Here is a 25,430-nt window from a genome sequence, read left to right on the forward strand (position 1 = left end):
AAAAAAAAAAAAAAAAAAAAAAGTAAATATTAACATTTTAACCTATAGAGTAAATAATACAAAAAAAAATTAACCTTCGCAGCCGCCGGGCTTCCACGTTGACGTCCTTGTCAGAATCGGGAAGTTGCAATCGGTGTTCATTGAGTGGCGGCGGCGGCGGCGGCGTAGGTTCCCCTCCGGAGAGGAAGATTTTGTCATTTCCATTTGATTGGAAGAGGTGTAGCTTGTCTCCGGCGGTGGTGGGGGTGGGTTTTCCCAAGCGAGAGCGTGGCAAGGGCGGTAGAGGGCGGAGGATGGCCGGAATTCCGGCGGGTTGAGCCATTCTCATATGGAAGGTGTCCATGGGGGAGGAAAATGAAGTGATTATGAAAAGAAATGAAATTTTTGTGTTATAATTATAAAGAATTGATTAATGTGATTGTTTATCTATCTCTTTTGTACACCTATGAGTTGCAATATTTGCTATAGACTTCAAGTTCATACCATCTAAAGCATGCCCTTGCTTCTATAGGGTTAAACTAAAATTAAATAATTATTTATTTTTTCCGCGCACTCGATTATCATCAATCTTCCAGAGATCTAGGAGTGTTCGTGGATCGAGTTGAGACCTGTTTTTAGGTATATTTAGACCCAACCATAAATCTTTTGGGTGGTTCGGGTTAAGCTCTCATGGGGGCTTCCCCACCCCAGAAGGCTTCATACCAATGGAGGGTAATGGATGGAACATTCTTTGATTATAAACCCATGATCATTTCCTAAATTAGCCAACGTGGGACTTTCATTATCCAACAAAGTAAGTCTCCCCTTAATCGAGGCTCGACTCCTTTTTCTTTTAGAGTCCAAACTGGACAATATTATACTATTGTGGAGAGTTGTGTTTGTATAACCGTTCAAACATTTATTCAAATTTTTGTTTTGAATAAAGGTAAAACATTAATTTTGTAAAATATATTCATTTAATTATTTTCAAACGAGATTCCTAAGTATATATATAAAAAAAAAATCACATTTGAAATAGTTAAAATATCTTTAAATAATAAAAATAATAATTATGAAATTAAATAAAAATATTTTAAAATTACTCAATCTATAAAATTTTAATTTAATTAAATTCAATGTAAATAAATTCATGATTATACTCGATCGTATATATTAAGTTGAGTTGGGTTAATCAGACTTTTGAATATCTTTGAAAATAGACGAAATATTTATGGTGGTGCAAGTGTATTAATTATGAATTATTTTTTTAAAAAAATAGTATATAAATAGGGAAGAGAGAGAAGAGGAGGAGGGTAAAGTAATATTGGAGGAAAGTTTCCAAGTATAGATATTAAGAATTAAACACAAACTCAAATACTGATTAAATAATTAATAAATAAATATAATATTATATATATATATATATCAGGAGGAATCTTAGTGGGCTTTATTATAGAGAGGCCCAATTGGGCCCAATGAAAGTGGGCGGCCCAAATTAAAACAATATGTACAGAAATGGGAAAGGGTAAGGTCCAGCTAATCAAAGAGTTCCCAATCATGAGTTATTTTTGTAGAAGTAATTGGAGGAACGAGAGTGCCAAATCCACATTCAATTCTCAACCCATTTGAGTTTCTTCTATTCTTCACGTTGTCGAGTCTATCCACGTAATTCTGTACTCTAACCACCTGTTCGTGTTTCAACCAAAATATGTTTTAGTTTTGATTGAGCCATCGAAAATGAATGTGTACCTTGTTTGTAATACAGTTCAAGTCGACTATATACATGTTGTCCTCTTTCGACTTTTCCTTTCAAAGTTTTTTAAAACACTGTTATGAGAGATTTCCACACCCTTATAAAAAATGGTTTGTTTCTCTTTTCAACCCATGTGGGATCTCACAATCCCCCTTTGAAACCTTAGCGTCCTTGCTGACACTCATTCCACTCTCCAATCGAGTGAGATCTCACAATCCACCTCTTTTAGAACCCAACGTACACTGTATGTAAATTTCACTAAGACTAAGACTTTAGTAACATATTAAAAATAAAGATTTTATTTATTAATATTCTATAAAAACACTAACCTGAGTTCTCAGTAATTTGGCATCTCCGTCAATCTCAATTGCATCCAATTTCAACAATTGCATCATCAACATATCTATCAATCCATTTACTTCTTTCTCCTCCACCGTTCTCCCGCCGATAACCGCTCCTTCCACCGCCGCAACCTGTACAGATCCTGTACAGATGGTTAGAAATCACGAATTTCCATAGTGATATGATATTAGCTGCTCGAACCTTTTGGAAGAGTTTGTCGACCTCCGCCGTGATCTCCGCCAGAGCATGACCGACCGCGGTCGTAGTCCTCTTATTAATTTCCAGCCTCCTCTCTTTACTGGCCGGATCCTCCATCAAAACCACTTTCGACATGTCGTTAACACCCGCCATGTGCAAACACTCGTCGTTCTCCTTCTCCTTCCCTCTAAACAACAATCTCTGTTCTCTCGGCTCCAACCCTGTCTTCTGCCGGAGAAGCCTCTTCAAATGCCCTTCCAATTACACCCACCAATCAACTCTGTCAGTCTCTAATAGCCATTGATTTCGAATCAAACAAATTAAAAACCAAATACAATAGATCCACCGTACCGAATGTGGAATGGGCGTCGACGGTGAGGAGATGATAGCAAGAACCGTGAGAGATTTTGATTGTAATGAAACGATCCGAACCCGACCCGATGTGTCGTTTTTGAACAATCATTCCGCCCGGTCGGAGCTCCCAATCTATGTCTTGTCGGAACTCGTCGCTGCTTGGGATTGGTTTTGAAGAGGATGTTTTCATGGCGGTCTCTGGTGCGGAACGATTTCGTGAATTGCAGAAAGGGGAGCGTCGGAGTGTCAGTGGAGTTTAAGAAAGGGACCTCTAAGCAGACATTACAGCCAGCGGTAGGTCGGTTGCCATTACGATTGCAACTTTTTTAAGTTTGGGGATAAAAAAGGAGGACATGTCCACCTGGATAGGTACGACAATTTCTTTTCAATTGGGCCCGGGTTTGTTGCTGCTGGCCCACGTTTTTGGGCTTTCCAGTCCCACATCATATGGGCTTTGCCACGGATTGGTGTGAAATGTGGGCTTGGTGGGCTGGATAGAGTCGCAATAACATAGGCCCAAGCCCATGGGTATCAAAGTGGGTTGTGATGTTTCTAGTGCTAATTAATTAGGTATTAGCGGTATACACAAATTAGCCAGGGTGGTTATGTTGGTGACCCGAACAATCTAGAAAGAGTTCACAATTACCCCAACTACGACCAAATTTTCAATTTTTCAATAATTCAATCCAATTCAAACCGGGAAAAATAAAATCTATCCTAACCCAACAAAATATTAAGTTGGAATGGATAGTCCAAATTCGTTGGGTTTATGATGAGATAAAATAGAAAGTAAAATGAGCCTCTCTACCTTGACAGTTACATACAGTAAGCTGTTGTTGTTGCCGCCTTTTGCTTACATTCTCATATAACACAAATTTCAATTTCTCAACTCTTGCTTTCAAAACTCTCTTTCGAAATCTCTATGCCCCCGTTTTCTAAAACTTTCTTCTTGAAGCATACGTCGCTTGGCCATAGGCGACGCAAGAACGAATAGGCTTAACTCACTTGTTGTTGAGAAGTGAGTGCCACACAATCGCAAACCTCTCATTTAATTGATTGGTATATTAGTCATTTAAAACATATAAATTAGTAATAAATAATTAATATATTCCGACATAATTTTTTTAAAAAAAAAATTATTTTAAAGTTTTATCTTCCTAATTAAATTTCGGCGACCTCAGAAATAATGAAATTTGGAATTATTTAAAAATAAAATAGAATATAAAGGTATATATAAATATAAAAAATAAGAATGTGATTTATTTGAATAATATTTATAAAGTTTATTGAATGAGTTGGCAATTAATGAAGTTATTGGGGGGTAAAAGTATGATAATTTTGGAAACATTTTATAAAAAAGTTATATTTAGAAAAAGAAATAAAAATGATAATAAAATATAAAAAAGGAGTGAAAGGGTTAAAATAAGAAATGCATGAATAATTAGGAAAGGGAGGGGGAGGAGGGTGTGGTCCACATTGAATCATGGGAAACATTGGATAAAAAATGCCAGCCTGCCCTTTCTCACACTTTTATGCCTAATAAAACTACCTTCCCCACCCCCTCCCACACACACACACACACACACAATCATTCCCCTCTAACCTAACCAATCGCCCCACACGTCGTACCTTCCTTCCTCTTTTTCGCTCCACTTCCTTGTACGCTCTATTCATCCAAACATAGCTCCAGTGATTAAGACGCTAATAACTCCAGTTAAAAGTTGCTAGTTCGAGTCATAATTAGATATGTCTCTAAGACAGACCAGCATGAAATTTAGGGTTTAGGGCTACCCTAAACCCAAAATCTTCATCCCTTGCCCTGTATCCTTCGTCCCTTGCCCTCTACTCATTGTTTGATTTTTTACGGTGATTTTCTATCATATTCCATGACAATTCTTTTATGGAATCTTTTATTTTAAAAAAATTAATATTTTTTTAATGGGTCCTATGTTAGATTCAAATCGATGTGTTCGTTTTAGAAACAGTCGTTATAAAATTTGTATTTTTGTGGGTAACTATTCAAAACTAGCTAGTTGTACTATATATAAATAAGTATAGACATCGATAATTAGCATGAGCATACCGGAGTGGGGGAGCCCCTCCGACGTTCTTTTAAATTTATTTTGTTCAAAGAAAATTATTTTTTAATCTATAAATTTTTAAATAAATCTAATTTTTTTTTAATTAATATTAAAATTTTATAATTTAAAAATTAAAATAAAACTTAAATTTTTGGACTATAATTATTAAAAAAGTATATAAAACTTTATTAAATTTGATTTAACCTAAAGTTGTTAGTGCCCTATTGGCTTTCTTATCATTCACTACACACGCTTGCCAGGGGCATGGTGTGGTGGAGGGCCCCCCTTGACATCATTTTGCAACTAAGTACAATAAAGAAAAAAAAAATAGTTCCACAAATAATGGAAATAATAATAATAAGTTTCATTTATTTTATATATTTATTTATGTTTTTAAAAGCTAAGAAATTATGGAAGCAATGGACCACCCAAAATTAACCAATATGAATTAATTAAATGGAAAGTAAAAAAAAAAAAAAAAACCCAAAAAACTTCAATAATTTCATTTGATCCAAGGTAATTTTCTTGTCATCAATATGTTTTTTTCCTTTATATATATAGCGTTTTTTAAGGTAAAAATTTCTAATTTTACGCTCGTTTTCTATTGATAATAAAAGCAAGTATTCGAGATTCTCTTTGTAGGATTACCTACTCAAACTGTGACCCGTTAGCTTACAAATCAGTACTAAAACAAAGCAGTTATTACTAACCCAACATGATTTTACGAGGTTCCAATTTACTCAAAACGTTCATCTGGGGTGAACAAGATTTGAGTATCAGATGCGAGCGTAATTTCCACTAAAGACATGTCGAGCTATATTTATATATGATATGCAAAATAATTGGATAATTAATAAAGAAAAAAGGGAGAATTTTTGTGAGGGCAAAAATGGTTATCCTAACATGGTCTGCCTATATTAAGTAAAAGAAAAATTTAACAAAGGGTAAATAAGAGACAACCAACACGTTCTATCATTAATCACTTTGAAAATTAGGCTGATGTTGATACCATTTACAATCCCCTTTCTTCCCTCTTATTATATAACTTCCCGTGATGGTTCTTATAATTATCATTCATTCTATCTTATGAGTATCGTTATTGTTTTTCTCTTAATTTAAGAGTTTGATCCATTTTTTAATTAATGGGATCGAAAGATTTCGTTATACGAAACTACGAAGAGAGTCGATTATCAGATAGAGCTCAAGTAGCTGATCTCGAACAACGATGTGAAATTGGGCCATCGAAACGTGTATTTCTCTTCACTGACACATTGGGTGACCCCATTTGTAGGATTCGTCACAGTCCCTTATACAAAATGCTGGTAATTTAATCTCTTCATTTCTTTTTAAATTATTCGAAATTTATATCTTAATCAGTCGAGTTAGGTGGCAGAGTGGAACAACGAGGTGGTTGGAGTCATTCAAGGCTCGATAAAGACAGCGTTTTCTAGTACTCATAAACGGCCGGGTTTGGCGGCGAAAGTGGGCTACCTTCTTGGGCTGAGAGTTGCACCGCCGTTTCGCCGCCGTGGGATTGGATCCAGCCTTGTTCATGATTTGGAAGATTGGTTTGTAGCTAATGACGTTGATTACTGTTGCATGGCTACTGAGAAAGATAATCATGCCTCTGTTAATCTCTTCATTAATCACATGAGGTATTGAATTAAACATGTTTTTTTTAAAGTAATTAATTATGAACTAATCACTCATAATTGAAACAGGTACGTAAAATTCAGAACAGGAAGAATTCTGGTGAACCCAGTAACAAATTATCCATACAAAATCAACCAATCAGAAATCAAGATTCAAAAGCTGAAAATTGAAGAAGCAGAAGAAATTTACAAAAAACACATGACATCAACGGAGTTCTTCCCCAAAGACATAAACAGCATATTGAAGAACAATTTGAGCTTAGGGACATGGGTAGCACATTACAAGAAACAGCCGCCACCGTGGTCGGCGGCGGCCGACATACGGTCGAGCTGGGCTGTGGTGAGTCTATGGAACAGCGGGGAAGTTTTCAAGTTAAGGCTAGGAAAAGCTCCATTTCCATGGGTGGTTTATACAAAGAGCTTAAGAATGATGGAGAAAATGTTGCCTTGTTTGAAGGTGATTTTGGTGCCTGATTATTTCAAGGCATTTGGGTTTTATTTTGTTTATGGGTTGCATCATGAAGGGGCTTGTTCTGAGAGATTGGTTGGGGTATTGTGTGAATATGTTCATAATTTGGCTTTGAGTAATGCGAAGGATTGTAAGGCTATTGTTACAGAGATTGGTGGGGAAGATGATGAGCTGAAGATGGCTATTCCTCATTGGAAATTGCTATCATGTTCGGAAGATTTGTGGTGTGTTAAGGCCTTGAAGAGTGAGGAGGATAGTCTCTTGGAATGGAAAAATGGCCCACCAAATAGACCTCTCTTTGTAGACCCAAGAGAGGTATGAAAGAATAAATGAAAAGGGTTAAACCCTTTCCCGACACGTGGTCTCGATCTCGATTCAATCATTGCCTGATGTTATCATGGTAGAATGAAGAAAGAAGAAAAACACGTTCATCTTTGTTGGTTTTTGTTATAAGATTCGTAAAAACCTCTTTTTTAATTTATATTAGATTCGTAAAGTTATATTCTAAAATTGGAGAAGGGCGACCGTTTTAGATTTTAAATATTGATATATAAATAGCTTTGATGTAATTTACCTTATACTCCGAGCATTTCTTCTATAATCATAGGTCACTCATCATGTTCTTCCATTGTAATATCTAAGGATGGGTAGAGGAATAAACAATACCACATCCGAGAGAGTGATCCTAAAGATAGAACGGTTAAAAAATGCTTAAAAGAATTTGAAAGTTATTATATATACCAACAAGGTGCACTCTCTTTTTTGGTAGTCTCAATCATAGGAACTCCAAAGTTAAGCATGTTTTGCTCGGAGCAATTCTATATTGAGTGATCTCCTAGAAATTTTCTTAGGATGAATGTGAGTGAAGACAAAACATGTTGGAAAAACTCATGTTGGTTTGTAGAGATAGTTTTCTCTTAGAAGCAAACGTGACCATTTCGCAGGGGAATGTCGAGATATTAGGTGCCAAATTCGAATTTTGAATCATGGGTATGGGTCGTTACATCCATCTTTACATTATGACTATTTTTGTTGATCGAAACATCAGTATCCACATCTCGATGCACTTTTTTTTTTGTTCCTTTCGTAACGATGAAAAAAAACCCCTCGAGCTTAAAAGGCTTAAAGAGTATGGAATTATTAGGGTTTAAAGGAAGCCAAAAGGGGTAGGAGGGAGTTTTGGAACATTAGGGTTTTCAAATGAGCCATGGATGAGTTAGGCCAAGCCCTTATTCTTCCTAAAATAGAAACATGTCTTTGCAATTTATGGGTTATGTGAAGGAGATTTCAAGTGTTTACATTCTAAAATTTGCTCATCAAATTTGGTGATTAATTATTGTTCATTGCCAAAACTAAATCCAAACATACACACCCAACTTCCATCTGTTTGTCTCGATTTCGAACTCGGGTGCTATTTCTGAGACTCGTTTTTACATCGCTTCATCCTGTGTCTACCACATTCTTTGGAAACAAACTTCTCCGTTTCTGGACCACTGGAAAGAATTAATGCACCATCAGACAAATATATAACTGTAAAGTGATATATTAAACCAAATAACCAATAAATAACGAGTATAGTTCTCGTAAGAGAACAGTTCGTTTCAAGTATCCATTAATTTTTTCGATGGTACTTGTGCAATTCAGTAGGGGACTGGGCCCATCCCAAGTTAACTGACTTTTGGATAACAAGAAGGCAAGTTGATCCGCTTTGATCTCCGAAAAAACTAAGTCAAGTGCCACCGACTTCATTTCACCACCAAAGAAGTCATCTTTCACGATTTTCCGACGTAGATTCTATTCGGGCCATGATTTTGGTTGGGCCTTTGCCAATTTCATTTAAGCTCATAAATTTACATAAGCCCAAATCTTCGCGGCCCATTAATTTATTCTATGGGCCGAGCTGCGATCATTTGTTCTGTTGTTGGGCCGCTCCCCTGGCCCATTATAGTGTATTTTTATGAAATTAGTTTGCATTTTATAAGTATTATATTTAATACAAATATTTGCGACAGAATTACATATCTATATATATTTAATTTGTATATCTTTTTAAATATTTTTTTGTAATTTAAATATTTAATGCGTTGAAAATTTAACTCAGGTCAAACTCACTTATAATAATATTTAATTGTATTTTGCGTAAAGGATGGTTGACTTTAAAAATAAAATCAAAGATTAATAAAATGTTTTAATCTTTTTATTTAATTGTACTTTACGTAATCAAATAATTGGCGTAAATAATTATAGAAAAAGAAACCCGGAATATAATATTAAGAATATTTAACTACGGGGGTAATCACGTAATTTCGCCACATACATTTTACATTAAGAATTATGATATAAAACTCCGAATGCTTTGTGTTGCTGTTGGCGGCAAAAACGCTGCCATTGCGACCACTCACTCCGACTTCCACCATTACCGTCGTTCAATCCTCCGCCAGAACGTTAGCGTTTCGTTTTTTCCGATCATCAACTCAGATTCAATTCACAGCTTCTTCAAGGGGTTTCTTTCTGGCTCTCTGTTCCGCCCTGCTTTCGTTTGGTTTTCTGTTAATTTGCTAGTGTAATTCGAGCTCAAATTTCACTCAAATTGATGCGGTGGGAACCTTAATGTTCTGGTTTCTTTTTGAGAAATTTTAGGTGACGGACTCGATTATTCTTCTGTTTCTCGCTTTACGAGTTGCGAAACCTTGGCGTTCAAGTTCGTAGGTTATTTTAAATTTTAGTTTGAATTTGGTGCTTTGAATTAGAAGTACAAAATGATTATATATCGTTCGCCGGTAACATTTTTCTTTATGCTTCCTCGTATTACTTGCAACCACCAGAATTCTACTTTGTTTTGATAGCCGCTAAGTTTCGGGACCTAAGGTTGTTCTGATCAGTTGAGCTGGACCTTACGAGTGACAGATGAAGACGAAATGGAAGATGGATCTTTTAGGCAATCAAGGAATTGGAAGAACGATTGTTAAAAAATCATCACTAGGACATAGGATCAAGCCCAATATAATTGTACGAGCCAATGTCTATAAATATTTAGACATTTTAGAAATAAATCTACAAGTTTTTGATCCCAAGCGTAATATCTACAGAGTTGTGTTCAACAACCATTCGAGGTTCTTGGAGAAATGAATGACCGTGTTTCAGCGAGGGAATCAGAGCTCGTGCTTGTGTGCTTCTCTCAGGAAGGGAGAGATTTATGGTGTGCTCTTGAGGCTTTAGCTCTTCAATCATTGTTTACTAGCTTTGGATGTCATATTTTGAATCCTCAATTTCTGATCATTGAGATTGCTTAGTCTACCTTCTTTAATCTACTCCTCTAGTTTACTCATTTAGGTGGTTAGTATCTTGATCTTATTGGATTTTGATTATGATCACTGTATTGAGACCAGATTTTTGTTGTGGTGACTTTCTTCAATGTGATAAAGGATATTTTCTGGCGTTGTGTTTGTGTAGTCACAATTGAAGGGGTTCTGGAAGAACTGTGCAAGTTTTTAACATAGAGCTAGATGGGCGTCCACTTGGGATGATGTATGGTTAAGCTGCATTCTAATATGGGTATGCATGTTTGAACCTACTGTTATGTTAGTGTTGGATATAAGTTTATTTCTGCAGACAAGAATTTGGAAAAACCATGAATAACTTCCTTCGGGTTTTTTTTTCACTTGAACCTTGTTGTTGTTAGTTTCATTCACTGAAATTTTTTTGTTTATTGTCATCTTCTTTGGAGCTTATTCCCCCATTAGTCACAGTATACCTCGTTCTGATCTCTTTCATAAGTCATTTTTCAGTTGTTGAATTGGCTTTTAATGTCGCTATTTATGTTGTAATGGTAGTGGATTGGTTGCCCAGGGATCTTAAATAAGTTCTTTCAAATTGCTATGCTTGTTCAGTACAACTTCAAGTGAAAATTCAATTGCTAATGATGATAATCAATCCTCCTAGGTTGATGGTGACTAGGGGTGCAGAGAAAATGCTGCTGCATCGTAGACTATCTGGATTAAACCCAGAGGTATACGGCTACCTCATCGCCATGACTGTTTTGGTTAAAGAGTTTAATGAATTAGCAAAAGCTCTACACAAACTCGAAGTTGTGCAAGAGAGGGGATAGTGGCTGAACTCGAAAAAGACAACATTGAACTTGTTGAGTGGCATCAGACAGATTTTAGCTGATGGTGTACAGTTATCCAACTGGGTTCTTGAAGGGGTAAGCTCTTCAATTCATGGGGTGGTTCATGAAAGACTCTTAATGTATGTTTCTGCTGAGCAAGGACTTGAGGCAGAGAGATAGCTTTGGGAAACGAAGCTTGTAGGTAAGGAGGCTGATGCTAATCTCTATGATATTGTGCTAGCTAGCCATTTCTGTATAAATTGTACAAGGAAAATAGATATTCTTAAATCCTTAGTGCAGGCTCTCGTTTCTTCAGTGTCTCAAGGGTGAAGAATCTGGTTTTCGCTGTGAATCAAATGCTAGATTGAAAAAGGAAAAAAACAGTCTACTTTTTGTAGGTGGATCGGGTCAAATGAGAATCAGAATAAGACAACCAAATAGAAAAAGGAGAAGATCAAGTGAATTGGGCCGGCTGTTTAAAGAAAGAGGTTGTGAAGCCTTGCTCGTGAACTCCGGAATGTTATGTTTGACAGCACCTTGGATGTGGCCTTCAGAAGACAACACATGGTCTGTCCCTTCGTTGGATATCCAGGTTTTACACCATTCCATTATTACAATACTCTGTTTAATGCCAATAATTTCTGTGCCTATATGATTGATGCAAGACGTCTTTTCTTATAATGTCAGTAAAAGGAACCAACCCATCCTTTTTTAGTGTGTCGGTGGGGTTAATATATATAGATTAGGCCTTAACTAACACCAAAACCATACATTGTGTTGAGGAGAACAAAAAAGTTGACGTCAAAATTGAGTATATATGTGGCTGAACTCATCAAATCAACCCACCCTATTACAGATGAGTTCAAATCAAACCGAACAGACTGAAGCTCTAAAAGGCTATCTAAGTTGAATTGCAAACAATAAAGTCTACCCAAAATGATTTTCTTTAATTTTCTCTGCTAAAGATTCACATGATTGGCTGAGGCAGGCATGGTACTGGCTAATTGTTGTTTGTTGTGTATAGTATTATTATATGAAGGTTCCCATACAACACGCAGGAAAATTCCTCCAATAGAATATCCATGTGTTTATCTGTCCTGTTTCTGTCGCTACTCAGCTTCCATTATTCACATCTTCAAACCATTCGCTTCCCATTCCCTTCCCCTTCTGCTTTGGCATGTGCAATGTGAAAGAGCTTGATGATTGTTCCTTGGGTCAAACATTTGAAGCCTTCAACCTTGTAGTTTCTTTTGTTAGAGGTGCATTATATTAAAGAAAATGAGGTAACACAGCGATGATGCAAAACACACAGAAAAGCATGATCCTTATCTTTGAAGAGACATGCATATACACATTCATGTTGTGGAGCTTTTACAACATAGGCTTAGCAGCTTTTTCTATGTACAAGTTTCTTTTGTTACCACTTTGTATCAGGGGAGAACAGCATCTTCCCTACTCAACCCTGCTGCTATTTTACATTTTACAGCCAAGCAACCAATTGCTACAAGCCACAAAAAAATTTTCAAACCCTAAAAGAAAGGATAGCATATGTTAACATTGAACTTGATGATCAACTTAAACTCAGCTTGTCTCTGTAGATAAGATTTCAAGTTCGGCCCACCATAGTGGAGATTCCCTTGGCATTGCTGCATCAGGTTCCAATGCTGTGATTTCTTTCAACCTTGCAGCAATTTCGGGCATTGTCGGTCTTCGCTCCAGCTCGGGTTGGACACACATTTTTATCACTTGAGACAAATTCTCAAGCTGTTCTTCTTTGAAAGAGCTTAGAATCGGATCAACTATATCTCTTAATGACTGTTCTCCCTTCAGAAAATCTGATGCCCAATCTGCAAGAGAGCCATTATCAACCGAGAATGGTACTCTACCTGTAATCATTTCTAACAAAATCACCCCAAAGCTATAAACGTTGCTCTCTGAATCTGTAGGTGAAGTTTCCAAGTGCTCCACCGTTGCTGATCCTAACTTTGCTGCTGTTGCTTCATTCCAGTAGCTAAAATCCGACAACTTGGCAGCATAGTCTTCCGTGAGGTAAACTGATGAAGAACAAAGATGTCTGTGTATGACAGGCGGATTGAGCTGGTGCATATGGTCTAAGCAGTATGCCACACCCATTGCTATTCGTAATCGCATCTCCCAGTCCAAGTGCTCTGCTTCTTTTACTGCAAGAAGGATGATATCATGAACTTTGGAAGAACAGTGCACCTTCAACATGTTTATAGAAAAAAAAAAACACTTACTGTGGAGATGCTCGAAGAGTGTTCCATTTGGAGCATATTCAAAAACCATCATCCTTGTGAATGGCTGTGCTTCTTCACAAAACCCGATGAGGCTGACGAAGTTCTTGTGGTTCACCCTTGATAAAGTTTCAATCTGCAAACATGAAGAAGAAAAGAAAGTTCAGGAATTTTCAAAACTATACTGATGAACATTGAAGAAGCTTTGTTTCTTTGTACCTTTTGCCTGAACTGTTCCTCTTTAGTTTTTGACCAATCTGCATTTGATGTCACTGCAGTTGATGTCACAGCTATTTCAACCCCGCTGGAAAGAGTTCCCTTATAGACAGTGATGTCTGAAAAGGAGTCAATTATATTACTGAAGTCTTCACAAGCTGCTTCAAGTTCGGATCGTTTAAGCTTGGGGACACCTGAAATTACGACCCGTGTAAGTATCGAGCTAAAGACTTGAGGTATTCTTCTCTTCTCCAGTTTCTTTTTGTTTTGAGGAAAGAAAGCAAACCTGTTACAAATGCCTTCTGCAGCTGTCCACTCAAACCTGTGGCCCAAGGCTTCACGGTAACAACCTTACTGCTTCGAAATACCAAAATGCTGACAGTTATAATTAAAAAGAACAACGATCCAGCTATAATTCCTGTCAACATTTGAATTTTGTGATTATTGTTCCTATTACTCCCCCTAATCAGACTTGGAGATGGAGCTGAGGAGTGTGGAGGAAACCAATGGGAGTGTGGCAGTGTAGGAACATGAACTGGTGTCCTTGCAGGAGCTGGCGCGGGTGGTCGTGCAGGACTCAAACGGAGGCTAGGAGCAGGTGCTGACCTCCATGAGGCTGGAGACTTTGCAGGAGATACCGATGGGGAACTCGGGGAAGGTGCTGGAGGGAATGGTGGATCTGAAGGTAACAATGGAGATGGAGATGGAGATGAATCAAATGAAGATGGTGGTAACGAAATGAAGGAAGGTCCCGGAGACGGGGATAACAGCCTCCTTCCATTCATGATGTTAACTTGATTCTCTAATGATTGAATTCCTACTCCTAGCAGCTGCCTCCGGTAACCCACATCAGATAGCAGCTTGAGTTCATAGGCTTCAGGAGTTATGCTGCCAATGAATTCATTATGATCGAGAAGCCTGCAAGAACCATAAAAGAATCTCAGCATAGCCTGAAAGATATTGAAACCAATGAACAGAAGACAGCCAGTGATTGATTCAATCCTTACAAGGTTGTTAGAGCCAAGTTAATGCCAAGATCCAATGGAAATGGCCCAGAGAAATTATTGAATCCCAAATCCAAAACCTCCAGTTCAAGCAACCCTCCAATCTCTTCAGGAACACCTCCATGGAACGAGTTGTTCCTTAGAATGCTGCAACAAACAAGAACACACCCAAAAATTGAGCTTGGAAGAAGATTAAGCTCAAAAAAAGACCATTGTTTCTGCTACTTACATGGATTTAATGTGTGGCAATTTGCCCATTTCCGGTGCCAATGTTCCTCCAAGACAAAGATCTCTCAAATCCCTGCAAGTTCAATAAAAAAAAAAGCTCAACATTCATGGCCAAATCCTTCAAAACCTCAAAACCATGGAAGAATTCACTCACAGTATCACCACTTTCCCATCAGAGCACTCAACACCAAACCAAGAACAATGATCCACATGTTCATCCTTATCATTCCAGGTCGACAAAGCTCCATAAGGGTCTCTCACAATTGCTTCCCGAATCCTCAACAACGCCAAACCTGCATCCAAACAAACCCACTTTTGAGTCCATACCAAAACCCACTCCCATACCCACCCAGAATCTCTTACCTTCATTATTCAGAGAAAAACAGAGACCCACATTCTGAAAAAACAACAGCACCGCTGCCGCCGCCGCCGCCAGCGCCGCCCATCGCAGCCTCTGCCGGCGAAATCCCCACCGTTCATCCATCCCCATATCCACACCGGCCGGAAACAGAGATCTAGTTTAGAAAAAACAGGAATGTTGTTGTAGCTATGGAAGTGGAGCAAATTCAGATGGGTCTGAGACGAAAGCGCGTAAAAATTTTGCCAACTTTCTCACAGTCACAGAATCTAAATATTATGACCGATTCAGAGCCGATGGAAAAAAAAAAAAAAAAGAACCGAATTATCGGTGATTCGGCTCCGACGACTTTTCTTCCTTCAATTTATAGCGCCGTCCTCCTCCTCCTTCCCATCAACACCATGTGCCGACCTCGTGCTCTGTTTCTCTCTTTTTCTTCCTTCAATTTTCCAGGAAAATTAAATAGCGTATTTAAAACGACATGTCGTCGTAATTCTGGTGTATGTTACGACCATGCGGAGGACTGACTGTATCCAATAATCCCGGCGGCTGATTTTAATACTTTTTGTTTTTAATTTTTTTTTTTCAATTTAACTTTAAATAATAATAATAGGTTTATAACACTATATGAACTAAATTAGCTCTTATTGTTTCATAAAATCCTAAAAAATAGTATTTATTTTAAAGATATTGTTTAGGATTTAGGTTTCAGTTATTTTTTCATGTACTTGCTTTCATCTCCAACACACAAAAAGAACCTATTATAGAGGTTAAATTTGTAATTTCTAATTTATTATTTGTTTCAAATTCAACCCAAAAAAAAAAAAAATATATATATATATATATATATTAATAAAAGGTATTTTGTTTAATTTAATCTGTTTTGCAGCAATAAAATTGTGGTACAAATTCCTCAATTGGTCAAATCAAATTACTTGGAATAATGGATTAAATTACTAGAAATTCTTGAAACCCCACGTTTCCACCACGTCGTAGGTTAAATAAATAATGCACAAGAAACCCATTTATAAACATTACAAATAAATAAATAAATAAATAAATAAATAATTGTTAAAAGGCATTGGCAGCTGTGGCCTGCACCAGCAACTGCCAAAACACAAGGCCCATTTGGATTAATGGATAAGAAAAGGGCATCGCATGGCATGTCGTCAAATTTACGTTCAAGAAAAGATTGACCGTGAAATCACAGCTTTCTCCCAATTTGACTGCCCATTTTCTTCGGATGTTTGCTTCTCACCGGCGGCCGGTGCCTTCTTGGTTCCCATGAATTGATGTATGGTCTTTAATGAGAATAGCTTTTTATGTCGGGTGGGAAGTTTCGAGGAGATATGGATATAGTTCAGCGTTTATTAGACGTTGAAAATGTTCGATATTGTAATAGCTAAAGTCCACCACTAATATATATTGTCTTCCTTCGACTTTCCGTCAAGATTCTTCGGTATTGTAATAGCTCAAGCCCATATTTTATCCTTTGGGTTTTATTTTTTGGATTTTCCTTAAGGTTTTTATAAAAAATGTTTCGCTTTTCTTCTCCAAACATTCCATCCCCTTTTGAGGCTCAATGTCCTTGTTGGTACACCACCATGTGTCCATCCCCCTTCAGTGCTCAGCCTCCTCACTAACACATCACTTGGTGTATACTATTTGTAATAGCTCAAACCCACCAGATATTGTCATTTGATTTTCTCTATTAGACTTTCCCTTAAGATTTTAAAACGCATTTGTTAGGGAGAAGTTTTCATGCCCTCATAAAGAACGTTTCGTTCTCCTCTCCAATCAACGTGGGCTCTCACCAGTACAATCTACGAGTCTATGAACTTTCTCGGTAAAATTTAATTGTATGCTCGAATTAGATGGGTTTGTAGAAGTTTGTATGTAGAAAGTTAGAATGAAGTAAAGTTGGAGTGGGTCTTGGTTGGTCTAGTTTTTGTCTTGAAATTAGAGGACTTAGTCTCATGCTAACTTTTAATAGACATTGCCATATCCAACTATATGTGGATGGATATCCACTGGCCTTCAATTGGCAACACCCAACGCCTTTCATGCAAATATATGTATATCAATTTAATAGCTTCTTATCTGTTGTTTGGTCCCTTTGCATACACCATTTGTCCTTTTTGAATGGATGGATTTGGGATTTCTTGTCTCTCTACTAATTACATTTTCACTAAGTACAATAATTGTTACCATCTCTTTCGAAATTTTGTCTCAAAGATGAGATTGGATGAGTTTAAACTTGTTTGTTGAAGAGTTTAGTGGAATTAATTTTGAGGAAGAATCATCCAAGGGCACGAATGTAACTTCATTGGAGGAGTACGTGTGAATTTTAGATTTTTTTTTTTTTTTAACCTACATTTTCTCCACAAAAATCTTCTCCTTTCATGAGTTAGGCTACATTCGGAGAGGAGTTCGATCATCTCTAAGAAGAGCTAAGTTACGACATGAGGGAAAGTTAGGTTACGCTTAAGAAGAAGATAGATTACGATATGAGAGGAGTTCGGATACACCTTAGGAGGGGGTAGGATAAGTTTTGAAAGAAACTAATATATGTCCTGAGAAGAGCGGGATGTTGATGGACAAACTAAAGTTCGAGAGGGGTTGGATTATGAGGAATTGTGAACTTGAAGTGTTGTAGCCTTGGTGAGAGCGATTGAACCTCTAGACCCTAGATAATATTCTTGTGGAAGTCGACACTCTGATATATAGTGTTTAGATACGAAAAAAAAACTTGAGATCTCTTTTTACACTCATTTATAATACTCTTATTTTCATTTATAACGTGAGTTATGTAGTTGATACGAATGTATACACAAACTGCACTGGAAAGAGGTCTCAGTCATAATTTTTTATGAATATTTTGTGAACGATTTTCATTATATCCCTTACGTAAATCTTTTATGAAACATATCGAACATTGTTTATTGAAATGCATGTTATTAAACAACCAAAATTATCAAGTCGGTTTTTATTTCAGTCTGTAGTAGTTTGTGGCTTGAAATTCTTGAAAAATGAGTTGTTAAAACTTTTATTTTTGATTCACAAAGTGTCTAATTACCCCCCTCCCCCTTTTTTCCTGTCTAATAGAACTTTGAGTTATTCGAGTTAGATGAACACGACTCTCCACAACGGTATGATATTGTTCATTTTGAGCATAAGCTCTTGTGACTTTGCTTTAGGCTTTTCAAAAGATCTCATATCAATGGAAAGAGTATTCCTTGTTTATTAGCTCATGATCATTCCCTAAATTAGCCGACGTGGGACTTTCATCCAACAATTCGAAACTTTTTATCCTAATAGACATAATTCATACTCGACTATTTTGAATTTGTTGGTTTTATTTTCTTGAATTTGCTTGTTCTACCTTCCCCGATGTTGGGCTACTTTGATTGAGCCCCAATACCCTTAGGGTTCTCTTACAACATCATTTGAACATTTGGTGTATGATTTTTAATGTCATGAATCTTTATATCATTTAAACGACTGAATCGTTATAAAAGTTATGCAATAATTTTAAGATAAATTTGAATAATCTCGAAAACGGATTATGAAAGATGAGACATTAAAATAAGTCATTTTCGTATTTATTGCTTTAAATGTTGAAGCCATAAGTCCACCCAAAAAAATTAGATATTCTAATCCTCCAACCATATATAGTTGAATTATAAACAACAAAAAAGTTTTAGATATTTAAATTAAATTTATAATCAAATAGGGTGTACAAAATTTAATTTATAATAAATTAGTAAATTAACAATTCCATTATGCTAATATACTAATAAATACAAACACAAATATATAATTTATAGCAATATTATTGTAAACATTTTATTCTTAAGAATCTAGTATTCATTCTCATCCAATGACAGATACCCTAACAATGATGATTAGTTGTAAAAATGGAGGTTACACGTATGAACCAATCACAATCAAATCAAAGAGTTAAGAACATTCAAAATCTTCCCAAATTTGATGTCAAAGTTTTGGGTGAATTAGGCCGTCTAAAATTGGTAATACATCAATGGTGACAGACACATTGGATAAGCAAAGAATAATGGGCTCAAAAGATAAAAAGATTTTGAAGAGGAATATGTTTGCGTTAAGAACATTATGGGTTTGAATATATATATTTTTTAATTGTTCAAACAGAGGAATTAAGTTCCTCACATTATGAATTGAATCAATTATTTGTAACTGTACCTATTTCTGTTTCTACAAGCAAATTGAAGGAAGGTAGGTAGCCACCAAATCTTTTAATTCTAAAGCTGCTGCTAGTTTAGATTTTTGATCGGAGATTATAATTGAAATGAATTCATTGATGAACAATTTCTGGGGGGAAGAGAGGAAATAATAAAGCCATTTTTGTGATTGCTTTCTTTCTTCTGCAAACAACAACATTACCAGAGATTTCTATGGCGGCAGCTTAATAAGAAGAAGAAGAAGAAGCTAAACTCGTTATAAGCTACTTTTTAGATACAAAAATGTTAAGAACTGATCCAAGAAAAGAAAAAATAATGAACAATTAGTCAATCGAAATTAGTTTTTTCTTTTTGTTTTCTCATTCCTTTTCAGGGGATGATTTCTTACATTTTTTTTTTTTTTTCTTTCTTTAAATTTTGGGAAGAGAAGGGATCAGAATGATTCAGAATATAGCAGAAGAGCAAGAATGGCACCTGATCAGACCGTTCTCGTTGCAAACCGTACACATCTTGAATCCACCTTTCTCCGAGAACAATTTGTGGCTTCCATTGCACTCTTCGCACAGAATGAACCTGAAGCCGCCGCAGACCTCACACACGCCGGAATCCGCCGTCGGCAACCCCTCTATCAGCTTCTTCAGCTCACCGATCTCATGTAGCTCTCTGACTTCCTCCGCCCCGCCGATATATTTGCCGCCGATGAAAACCGCCGGCAAGGCCACCTTCCTTCTACCGAGTAGTTGATGTAACTCCGACACAAATCCCGAATCCATCGACAGATCTCGTTCATCGACCGAAACGCGGAAACCTCGCAGAATCGAGCGGACGGTCCGGCAGTCTTCAAAAGTAGACCGGATAACGCGTAGGCTCGTGAAGTAAACCAAAATTTGTTTGTCCAAAAGCGGTACAGCCTCGGATCGCGTCGGAACCTGCGTCGCTTTAGTCGATTTAGGGTCTAGTAATTTGAGAACCGGTTCAGGCTCAGACTGAAACCGAAGCTGCGATTGACCATCCGGCGGAGCATTAGACCATGCTTTGAGCAACGAATTAACAAATCGGACTCGATGGAAGACGATTGAGGCCTTTCTGGAGGTAGGTTTAGCGGTTTCTTCAGCGAAAAGTTCTTGAACGTCTTTGAAAGAGGAGCAAGAGAAGGAAGAGGACTGCGAGGTCTTATCAGGAATCTGAACCATCGATTTGCTCCACGACCGCCACATCGAGGCCGAAATTTGAATGAGAACGATAGAATCTCCTCTTCTCGGCGGATATCGAAAAGGAAAAACGGTAAAGAAGAAGAAACAACAGGGAAGGGCAGGCGAAAAATGCAGAGGAACTTACCGATTGCTTGAAGCGAAGAGTTGATGATTCGAGAAGACGGTGCAAAAAGAAGGGTTTATTTGCAGAGGGGATCAGGCTTTCCTTTTTTCCCCCCCTTCGCCTTTTAGCTTAGAGAGAGAGGCGGAGGAGAGAGAGACTAAAAGGGGAAAATAAAGGTTGAAAATTGAAGGCCAAGGGTACCCGTACCGGTTTCTTTTACGAGAGGTTGTAATTAAACAACACAAACCATAATTTTAGCGTTCAATTATGGATAATTAAATCATTTCATGTCTTTAATTACCTTTTCAACTATATCATTTTTATTTTTTTTTTATTTTTTTTAATATATATATACACACACCCACGCAGGCCATGGATACATAGTTATATGTGGTAAGCTGTTGTTTTGCCTTTTTGTTTGCATCACATGTAACATCAATTTCAATCTTTCAATCTTTCAAATCTTTTTTTCAAAACTCTCTTTTGAAATCTCTCTGCCTTGTTCTCTAAAACTTTTTTCTTAAACCAAAACCAGAGGTTCGAGCATACGTCGCTTAGCCGTAGGTGACGCAAGAACGAATTGAAAAGTGAGTGCCGCACAATCTTAAGTTCGTTGCCATCAAAAGTGCGATTGTTTGACGCTTTATCGTTGATAGATATGTGAAGTTGAGATATGTTAATTCCATGAATTTTTCCAACTTTTAAATATTTTTTTAAAAGACTAAATTAATAAAAGAAAATACTAAATTTTGTATTTTGTCTAAAAAAAAAATACTCGTAAACTTTCAAAAGTTTTATTAATATCTTTAAACTTTTATAGAAAATCTCTAAAATAACCTTTACCATAAGCTTTGGATAAAAACGGTCAGTAATTTGTTTCACAAATACTCTTAGGGTTTGAAAAAATACCATTAAAGCTCGGAAATATTTCATTAATAATGTTTTTAAAAGTTTAAAAATAGTGTTAGTATTAACATCTTTTTAAAAAACTTCAAATTTTTCTTTTCATATATATTATATGAACATTTTTAAAAGTTTATTAATAGTTATTATTGAAAATTTTAGACAAACCATAAAATTAGAAGGTTGTTTTTTATTAATTTAATATTTAAAAAATAAATAAAAAGGGAAAGAAAATGTTAAAAAGAGTTATTGTTTTATTTCCAAAGAAAAAGAAACATATTGGATGAGAAAAACATTATTTTGATGCAGAAAATGGGAGGAAAAAGTGGAGAGTTGGGCGCGTGGAAGAATGGGATCACGTGCACTGTGGTCCCCACAAACCCTAAATTTACATTCTAATGAGTGCGCTCTGCGTGTTTGGTCTGAAACAAATGTTTTTTTTTTTTTTTTTTTTTTTTTTTTTTTTTTTTTTTTTTTTTTTTTTTTTTTTTTTTTTTTTTTTTTTTTTTTTATAATTATTTTCTAAGAATCTAAAAAAAAAAACATAAATAAATTAATAAATAAATAAATGTTAAAAAGCTTGGTGAGAGCTGAAAAGTTCCACATGCTTTGGGTTATCCCTAAGCCTTTCTTTGCAATCTTTAAAATTTTATTTTTTAGTTTATAAATGTTTTGTTTAATAGTTGTAATAAATTTTTGAATTTTTTTTTCTAAATTTAAAAAAAAAAATGTAAAAGAAAATATTATAAGGGAAACAATGTGTAAGAAATAATGACATAAATGCAGTGGTGTGATGTGAAGCATTGAAAATGTAATGGGTCTTGAATTTCATGCCTTAAATTTTTGTTTTCTTCTTTGTCACTCATGTCTCTGAAATTGGATGGTTCACATTAGGGTTCCATTTGGTTCTTTTATTTGTTATTATCACCATTCCAAAAGATTCTTCATTCATTCACTCTTCCCCGCGCGTTTTAATCATATTTGTCGTGTTGTGTTAGTATTAATTTTTATCAGAGATGTTCAATTTTTTAATGAATATCTACTGTGAGTCCGGTCAAAATCTTTGATTAAGCAAGAAACAAGAGATTGAGCGGAGAAATTTTTATATTCTTAGTAAAGATGGCCACAAGGCGTGACAAGATGGAGACACCGAAGCTTTTCTCTATTTTTTTTTTCAATATAATTTTTATTAAAAATATAATTTATTTTAATTAATTTAATAACATTTTTTATAAACAAGGATATAATATTAATTTAATTTCTAAAACTTTAAATTTTAATATATAATATATAATAATAAGGTAAAGATAGAGAATATAATCTTGGTCAACATCTTTTAGACCATATAAATAACTGAGATAAATCTTTTCTTATTCTGTCTTCAGTCTACCACAAATTAAATAGGCATCTCTCCAATAAATACTTTTTTTTAATTAATTATTTTAAAAATTACATTCATACGAGACACTAAACATTTAATTGAAAAATTACTTTAAAAAAAATCCTTTAATGTATTTTTTTTTATATAATAAAAGAAATAAATGCTAAATAATTTCGGTGGAGAATCCCTTTTCATACGGAAATTTTTAATTGAAAGATGTTGCGATTTTCACCTTTAGTTTTTTTTTTTTTTTTTTTTTTTTTTTTTTTTTTTTTACTGTTAATTCACCTACTAATTTAACCTCCATAGACTCAGTAATTTCAATAAAATCTAGGTTTAGACAAAATTAGGTTTAATCATGGCATAAATTGGCCATTGAATAATTCACAAATTTCAAGCGGTATTGTTTTAAGGACATTTTTATAAGCTCTAGCCATCCTCGTACTTCAAATATTATAATACTTTCAAAAGTAAAAAAGTAAATAAACTTTTATTTTAAATTATAAATTTAAAGTTCATGTCCAACCTTTCTTTGTAACATAATGCTACTACAAAAATATTATTTTATGTTTATTTATTATTTTTTTGTTTGTTCTCTCCCGGGTGATAAGGCAACCATAATCCTCAGCCCAACGATCCAAGTTTTTGTTGATTAAGAACCCTTGAATCAAAAGTAATTAACACATCCTTATATGAAATTTGGATCAACCAATAGATAAGGTTAGAATTAGATTACCTCTTAGGATGGAAGATCTAGAAGCAAGATTTGGAAATGATCAAGGCTTGATTGAATGGTTCGGTGCAATCTACCACAAGAATTGCTTGAAACTTAGAAATGACAAATATGATGCTCGGATTTCTAAGGAAAACGTCTCAATTTGAGATCTGAATTACATTCCTCCACGAATCTGATTTATACATAACATATTGTGGTATTTATAGTCTCCTGACAAAAGACGTTTGTGGTCGGGATTCAATCCCGATCCCCTTTAATCTTCACAAAAGACGAAGTCAATTTTTCACCATTTGACCATTGCAAAAATGAAAAAAAAATAAAAATAAAAAAATAAAATAAAATCTTTCAATAAAAGTTGATATGTTTAAGTGGCTAAAGAAATAAACTTGAAATTAATTGAGCTCTCTGGGTGCGGTTCGAATCTTTTTGGCAATAGGTCCATTTGGAACACCGTAATTCCCTTGTGTTTATAATAGGAATCCAAAGAAATAAAAATAATTAAAATTTATTTATTTATTATTTTTAATATATATAATAATATAGGCATAGATATTTGATGTAATACCAATGTTTTATACATAAATTAAAAGATAAAATAAAAGTAGACCGATCGTCGGTCGTACTCCGAACAGCGGTAGGAGTAACCATACTCATTGTTCATTTGTTTAATGATGTTATACGAGGATAATTAAGGATACATCAACTAATCCCTAATTATTAACTCACCACAATCATCAAGGGTCCAGATACCCTTTTAAAACTAGACGTGTTTTAATATACTATCCGGAAACAATTATGAGGTTTGTCAATTAATTTTCTTTTAGTAATCATGCCAGGGTTCGCAATAATACACAAAGAGTGGCAAAAACTAGGGTTGAACCTTGAGATGCATGAACAGTACAAAAACTTTTATGAACGCCTGATGGGTATGATTAGATGGTCTCCAACCACTAACTGTTCATGATCTTGTTCGGATAGAGTAAAGGTTCACACAACTAGATGCAAGTTGGATAGATTGAGGGATGCTACCTCCTTTATGATGTCGTTATGTGGCCTATTAGGGTGATACCAACTACACCCTACTAAAGAATTTGAGAACAATGTTCGTAATGATATGATAAGAACTATGGGCTCGAACCAACATCAAGGTCATGCCTCGAGGGTCTACGAGACAGGTCTATAATGATGATGGTGAACGTGACTAGTAGAACAATCTCACTGAGATACTCCAAACTCCTTGAATCTCGAATGAACCTTATGAAAAAGATAAGTTCATAAGAATCGAACCCAAAAAACAAACCCTATGAGAAAAATGAGTTCATAAGAGCCGAACATGATGACTTCAAAATAGTTGAGCTCCCTAGACAAATCCTATGAAAAATCGTATTTAAATGTTTTTAATTTATGTTTAAATAATAAATTTGTTTGAATGCATTACATTTAAGTAACTTTATTTATTATAATATATGTTTGTCTTAGAGATCTTGTGTTCATCATGTTTAAATCATTTTTCGATAATTTATTTATTTTTATAAATTATTTTAAAATGATTTGACTTTTCAAATTAATATTTTAAAGAATATCCTTGATACTTTGAAACTAATCTAGAGCCTACATTAAACATATTTTAAATTATTAATATTTTTAATGTGCGAAAAAAGTGATTTTTATTCTTTTTTAAAAACTTTTTTATATTAAATTTAAGTTTATGTCATAATATTTTTTAATTTTAAAACGCATTTAACAATTTTGTAATTAATTAAATTATAAATTAGTTCTATAAGTTTTTTTTTTATTTTTATTTTGTATTTATTAGGTTTTTAAAAAATTATTTAAAGGTCCTTAATTTTTTTTTTTTTTTTTTTTTTTTTTTTTTTTT

General features: G+C 35.2%; 5 protein-coding genes across 13 annotated transcripts in view; 2 read left to right on the forward strand and 3 right to left on the reverse strand.

Annotated features, from left to right (window-relative positions):
• The window catches only part of LOC111451557 (BAG family molecular chaperone regulator 3-like), a 4,802-nt gene extending 1,655 nt beyond the window's left edge, over positions 1-3,147 (reverse strand). Inside the window, exons 1-6 of the mRNA XM_023092033.1 lie at positions 2,624-3,147; positions 2,276-2,526; positions 2,062-2,205; positions 1,517-1,665; positions 686-694; positions 75-323 (exon numbers count right to left, since the gene is read on the reverse strand). Coding sequence (XP_022947801.1) covers positions 75-323; positions 686-694; positions 1,517-1,665; positions 2,062-2,205; positions 2,276-2,526; positions 2,624-2,816 — 995 coding nt within the window. The 5' untranslated portion in view covers positions 2,817-3,147. The remainder of the gene's footprint in view (positions 1-74; positions 324-685; positions 695-1,516; positions 1,666-2,061; positions 2,206-2,275; positions 2,527-2,623) is intronic.
• Positions 3,148-5,771: 2,624 nt separating this feature from the next.
• Positions 5,772-7,324, forward strand: LOC111451434 (probable N-acetyltransferase HLS1-like). Its single transcript, XM_023091865.1, has 3 exons — positions 5,772-6,029; positions 6,094-6,362; positions 6,429-7,324. Exons 1-3 carry the CDS (start codon positions 5,850-5,852, stop codon positions 7,147-7,149), a joined length of 1,170 nt encoding a protein of 389 aa, XP_022947633.1. The 5' UTR covers positions 5,772-5,849; the 3' UTR covers positions 7,150-7,324.
• Positions 7,325-9,202: 1,878 nt separating this feature from the next.
• On the forward strand, positions 9,203-18,150 carry LOC111451243. Of its 9 annotated transcripts, none has more exons than XR_002711950.1 (3): positions 9,203-9,272; positions 9,469-10,383; positions 10,771-12,147. XR_002711950.1 is itself a non-coding variant. In XM_023091588.1 (3 exons), the coding sequence occupies exons 1-3, from the start codon at positions 9,736-9,738 to the stop codon at positions 10,934-10,936; spliced, it is 378 nt and encodes a 125-aa protein (XP_022947356.1). In that variant the 5' UTR covers positions 9,205-9,735; the 3' UTR covers positions 10,937-12,147. The 9 variants fall into 9 exon arrangements, 1 of the variants encoding a protein (XP_022947356.1); XR_002711952.1 differs by adding an exon at positions 18,121-18,150 and having other exon boundaries at positions 9,205-10,383; positions 10,771-11,007; XR_002711948.1 differs by having other exon boundaries at positions 9,205-10,383; positions 10,771-11,138; positions 11,237-12,147.
• Positions 12,235-15,560, reverse strand: LOC111451240 (probable inactive receptor-like protein kinase At3g56050). Its single transcript, XM_023091584.1, has 8 exons — positions 15,003-15,560; positions 14,794-14,932; positions 14,641-14,712; positions 14,415-14,558; positions 13,694-14,325; positions 13,411-13,601; positions 13,195-13,327; positions 12,235-13,116 (listed from the first exon to the last, which is right to left on the reverse strand). Exons 1-8 carry the CDS (start codon positions 15,127-15,129, stop codon positions 12,518-12,520), a joined length of 2,037 nt encoding a protein of 678 aa, XP_022947352.1. The 5' UTR covers positions 15,130-15,560; the 3' UTR covers positions 12,235-12,517.
• Positions 18,151-19,446: 1,296 nt separating the features above from the next.
• LOC111451242 (uncharacterized protein At5g39865-like) lies at positions 19,447-20,744 on the reverse strand. The gene is made up of 2 exons (XM_023091587.1): positions 20,553-20,744; positions 19,447-20,468 (listed from the first exon to the last, which is right to left on the reverse strand). The coding sequence occupies exon 2, from the start codon at positions 20,429-20,431 to the stop codon at positions 19,658-19,660; it is 774 nt and encodes a 257-aa protein (XP_022947355.1). The 5' UTR covers positions 20,432-20,468; positions 20,553-20,744; the 3' UTR covers positions 19,447-19,657.
• Between the last annotated feature and the right edge of the window lie 4,686 nt (positions 20,745-25,430).

Source organism: Cucurbita moschata, unplaced genomic scaffold (genome assembly GCF_002738365.1).
Source record: "Cucurbita moschata cultivar Rifu unplaced genomic scaffold, Cmos_1.0 Cmo_Scf00013, whole genome shotgun sequence".
NCBI lineage: Eukaryota > Viridiplantae > Streptophyta > Magnoliopsida > Cucurbitales > Cucurbitaceae > Cucurbita > Cucurbita moschata.

Coding starts and splice junctions, on each gene's coding strand:
- LOC111451240 (XM_023091584.1), bottom strand. CDS start 15,129: ATGGGGATGGATGAACGGTGGGGATTTCGCCGGCAGAGGCTGCGATGG. Junction 14,713..14,793: donor GATGGGAAAGTGGTGATACT/GTGAGTGAATTC, acceptor TTGAACTTGCAG/GGATTTGAGAGATCTTTGTC. Junction 13,117..13,194: donor ACTCTTCGAGCATCTCCACA/GTAAGTGTTTTT, acceptor TCCTTCTTGCAG/TAAAAGAAGCAGAGCACTTG.
- LOC111451242 (XM_023091587.1), bottom strand. CDS start 20,431: ATGTGGCGGTCGTGGAGCAAATCGATGGTTCAGATTCCTGATAAGACC.
- LOC111451434 (XM_023091865.1), top strand. CDS start 5,850: ATGGGATCGAAAGATTTCGTTATACGAAACTACGAAGAGAGTCGATTA. Junction 6,030..6,093: donor GTCCCTTATACAAAATGCTG/GTAATTTAATCT, acceptor CAGTCGAGTTAG/GTGGCAGAGTGGAACAACGA. Junction 6,363..6,428: donor CTCTTCATTAATCACATGAG/GTATTGAATTAA, acceptor TAATTGAAACAG/GTACGTAAAATTCAGAACAG.
- LOC111451243 (XM_023091588.1), top strand. CDS start 9,736: ATGAAGACGAAATGGAAGATGGATCTTTTAGGCAATCAAGGAATTGGA. Junction 9,838..9,917: donor GGATCAAGCCCAATATAATT/GTACGAGCCAAT, acceptor TAATATCTACAG/AGTTGTGTTCAACAACCATT. Junction 10,028..10,770: donor CAGGAAGGGAGAGATTTATG/GTGTGCTCTTGA, acceptor CAATCCTCCTAG/GTTGATGGTGACTAGGGGTG.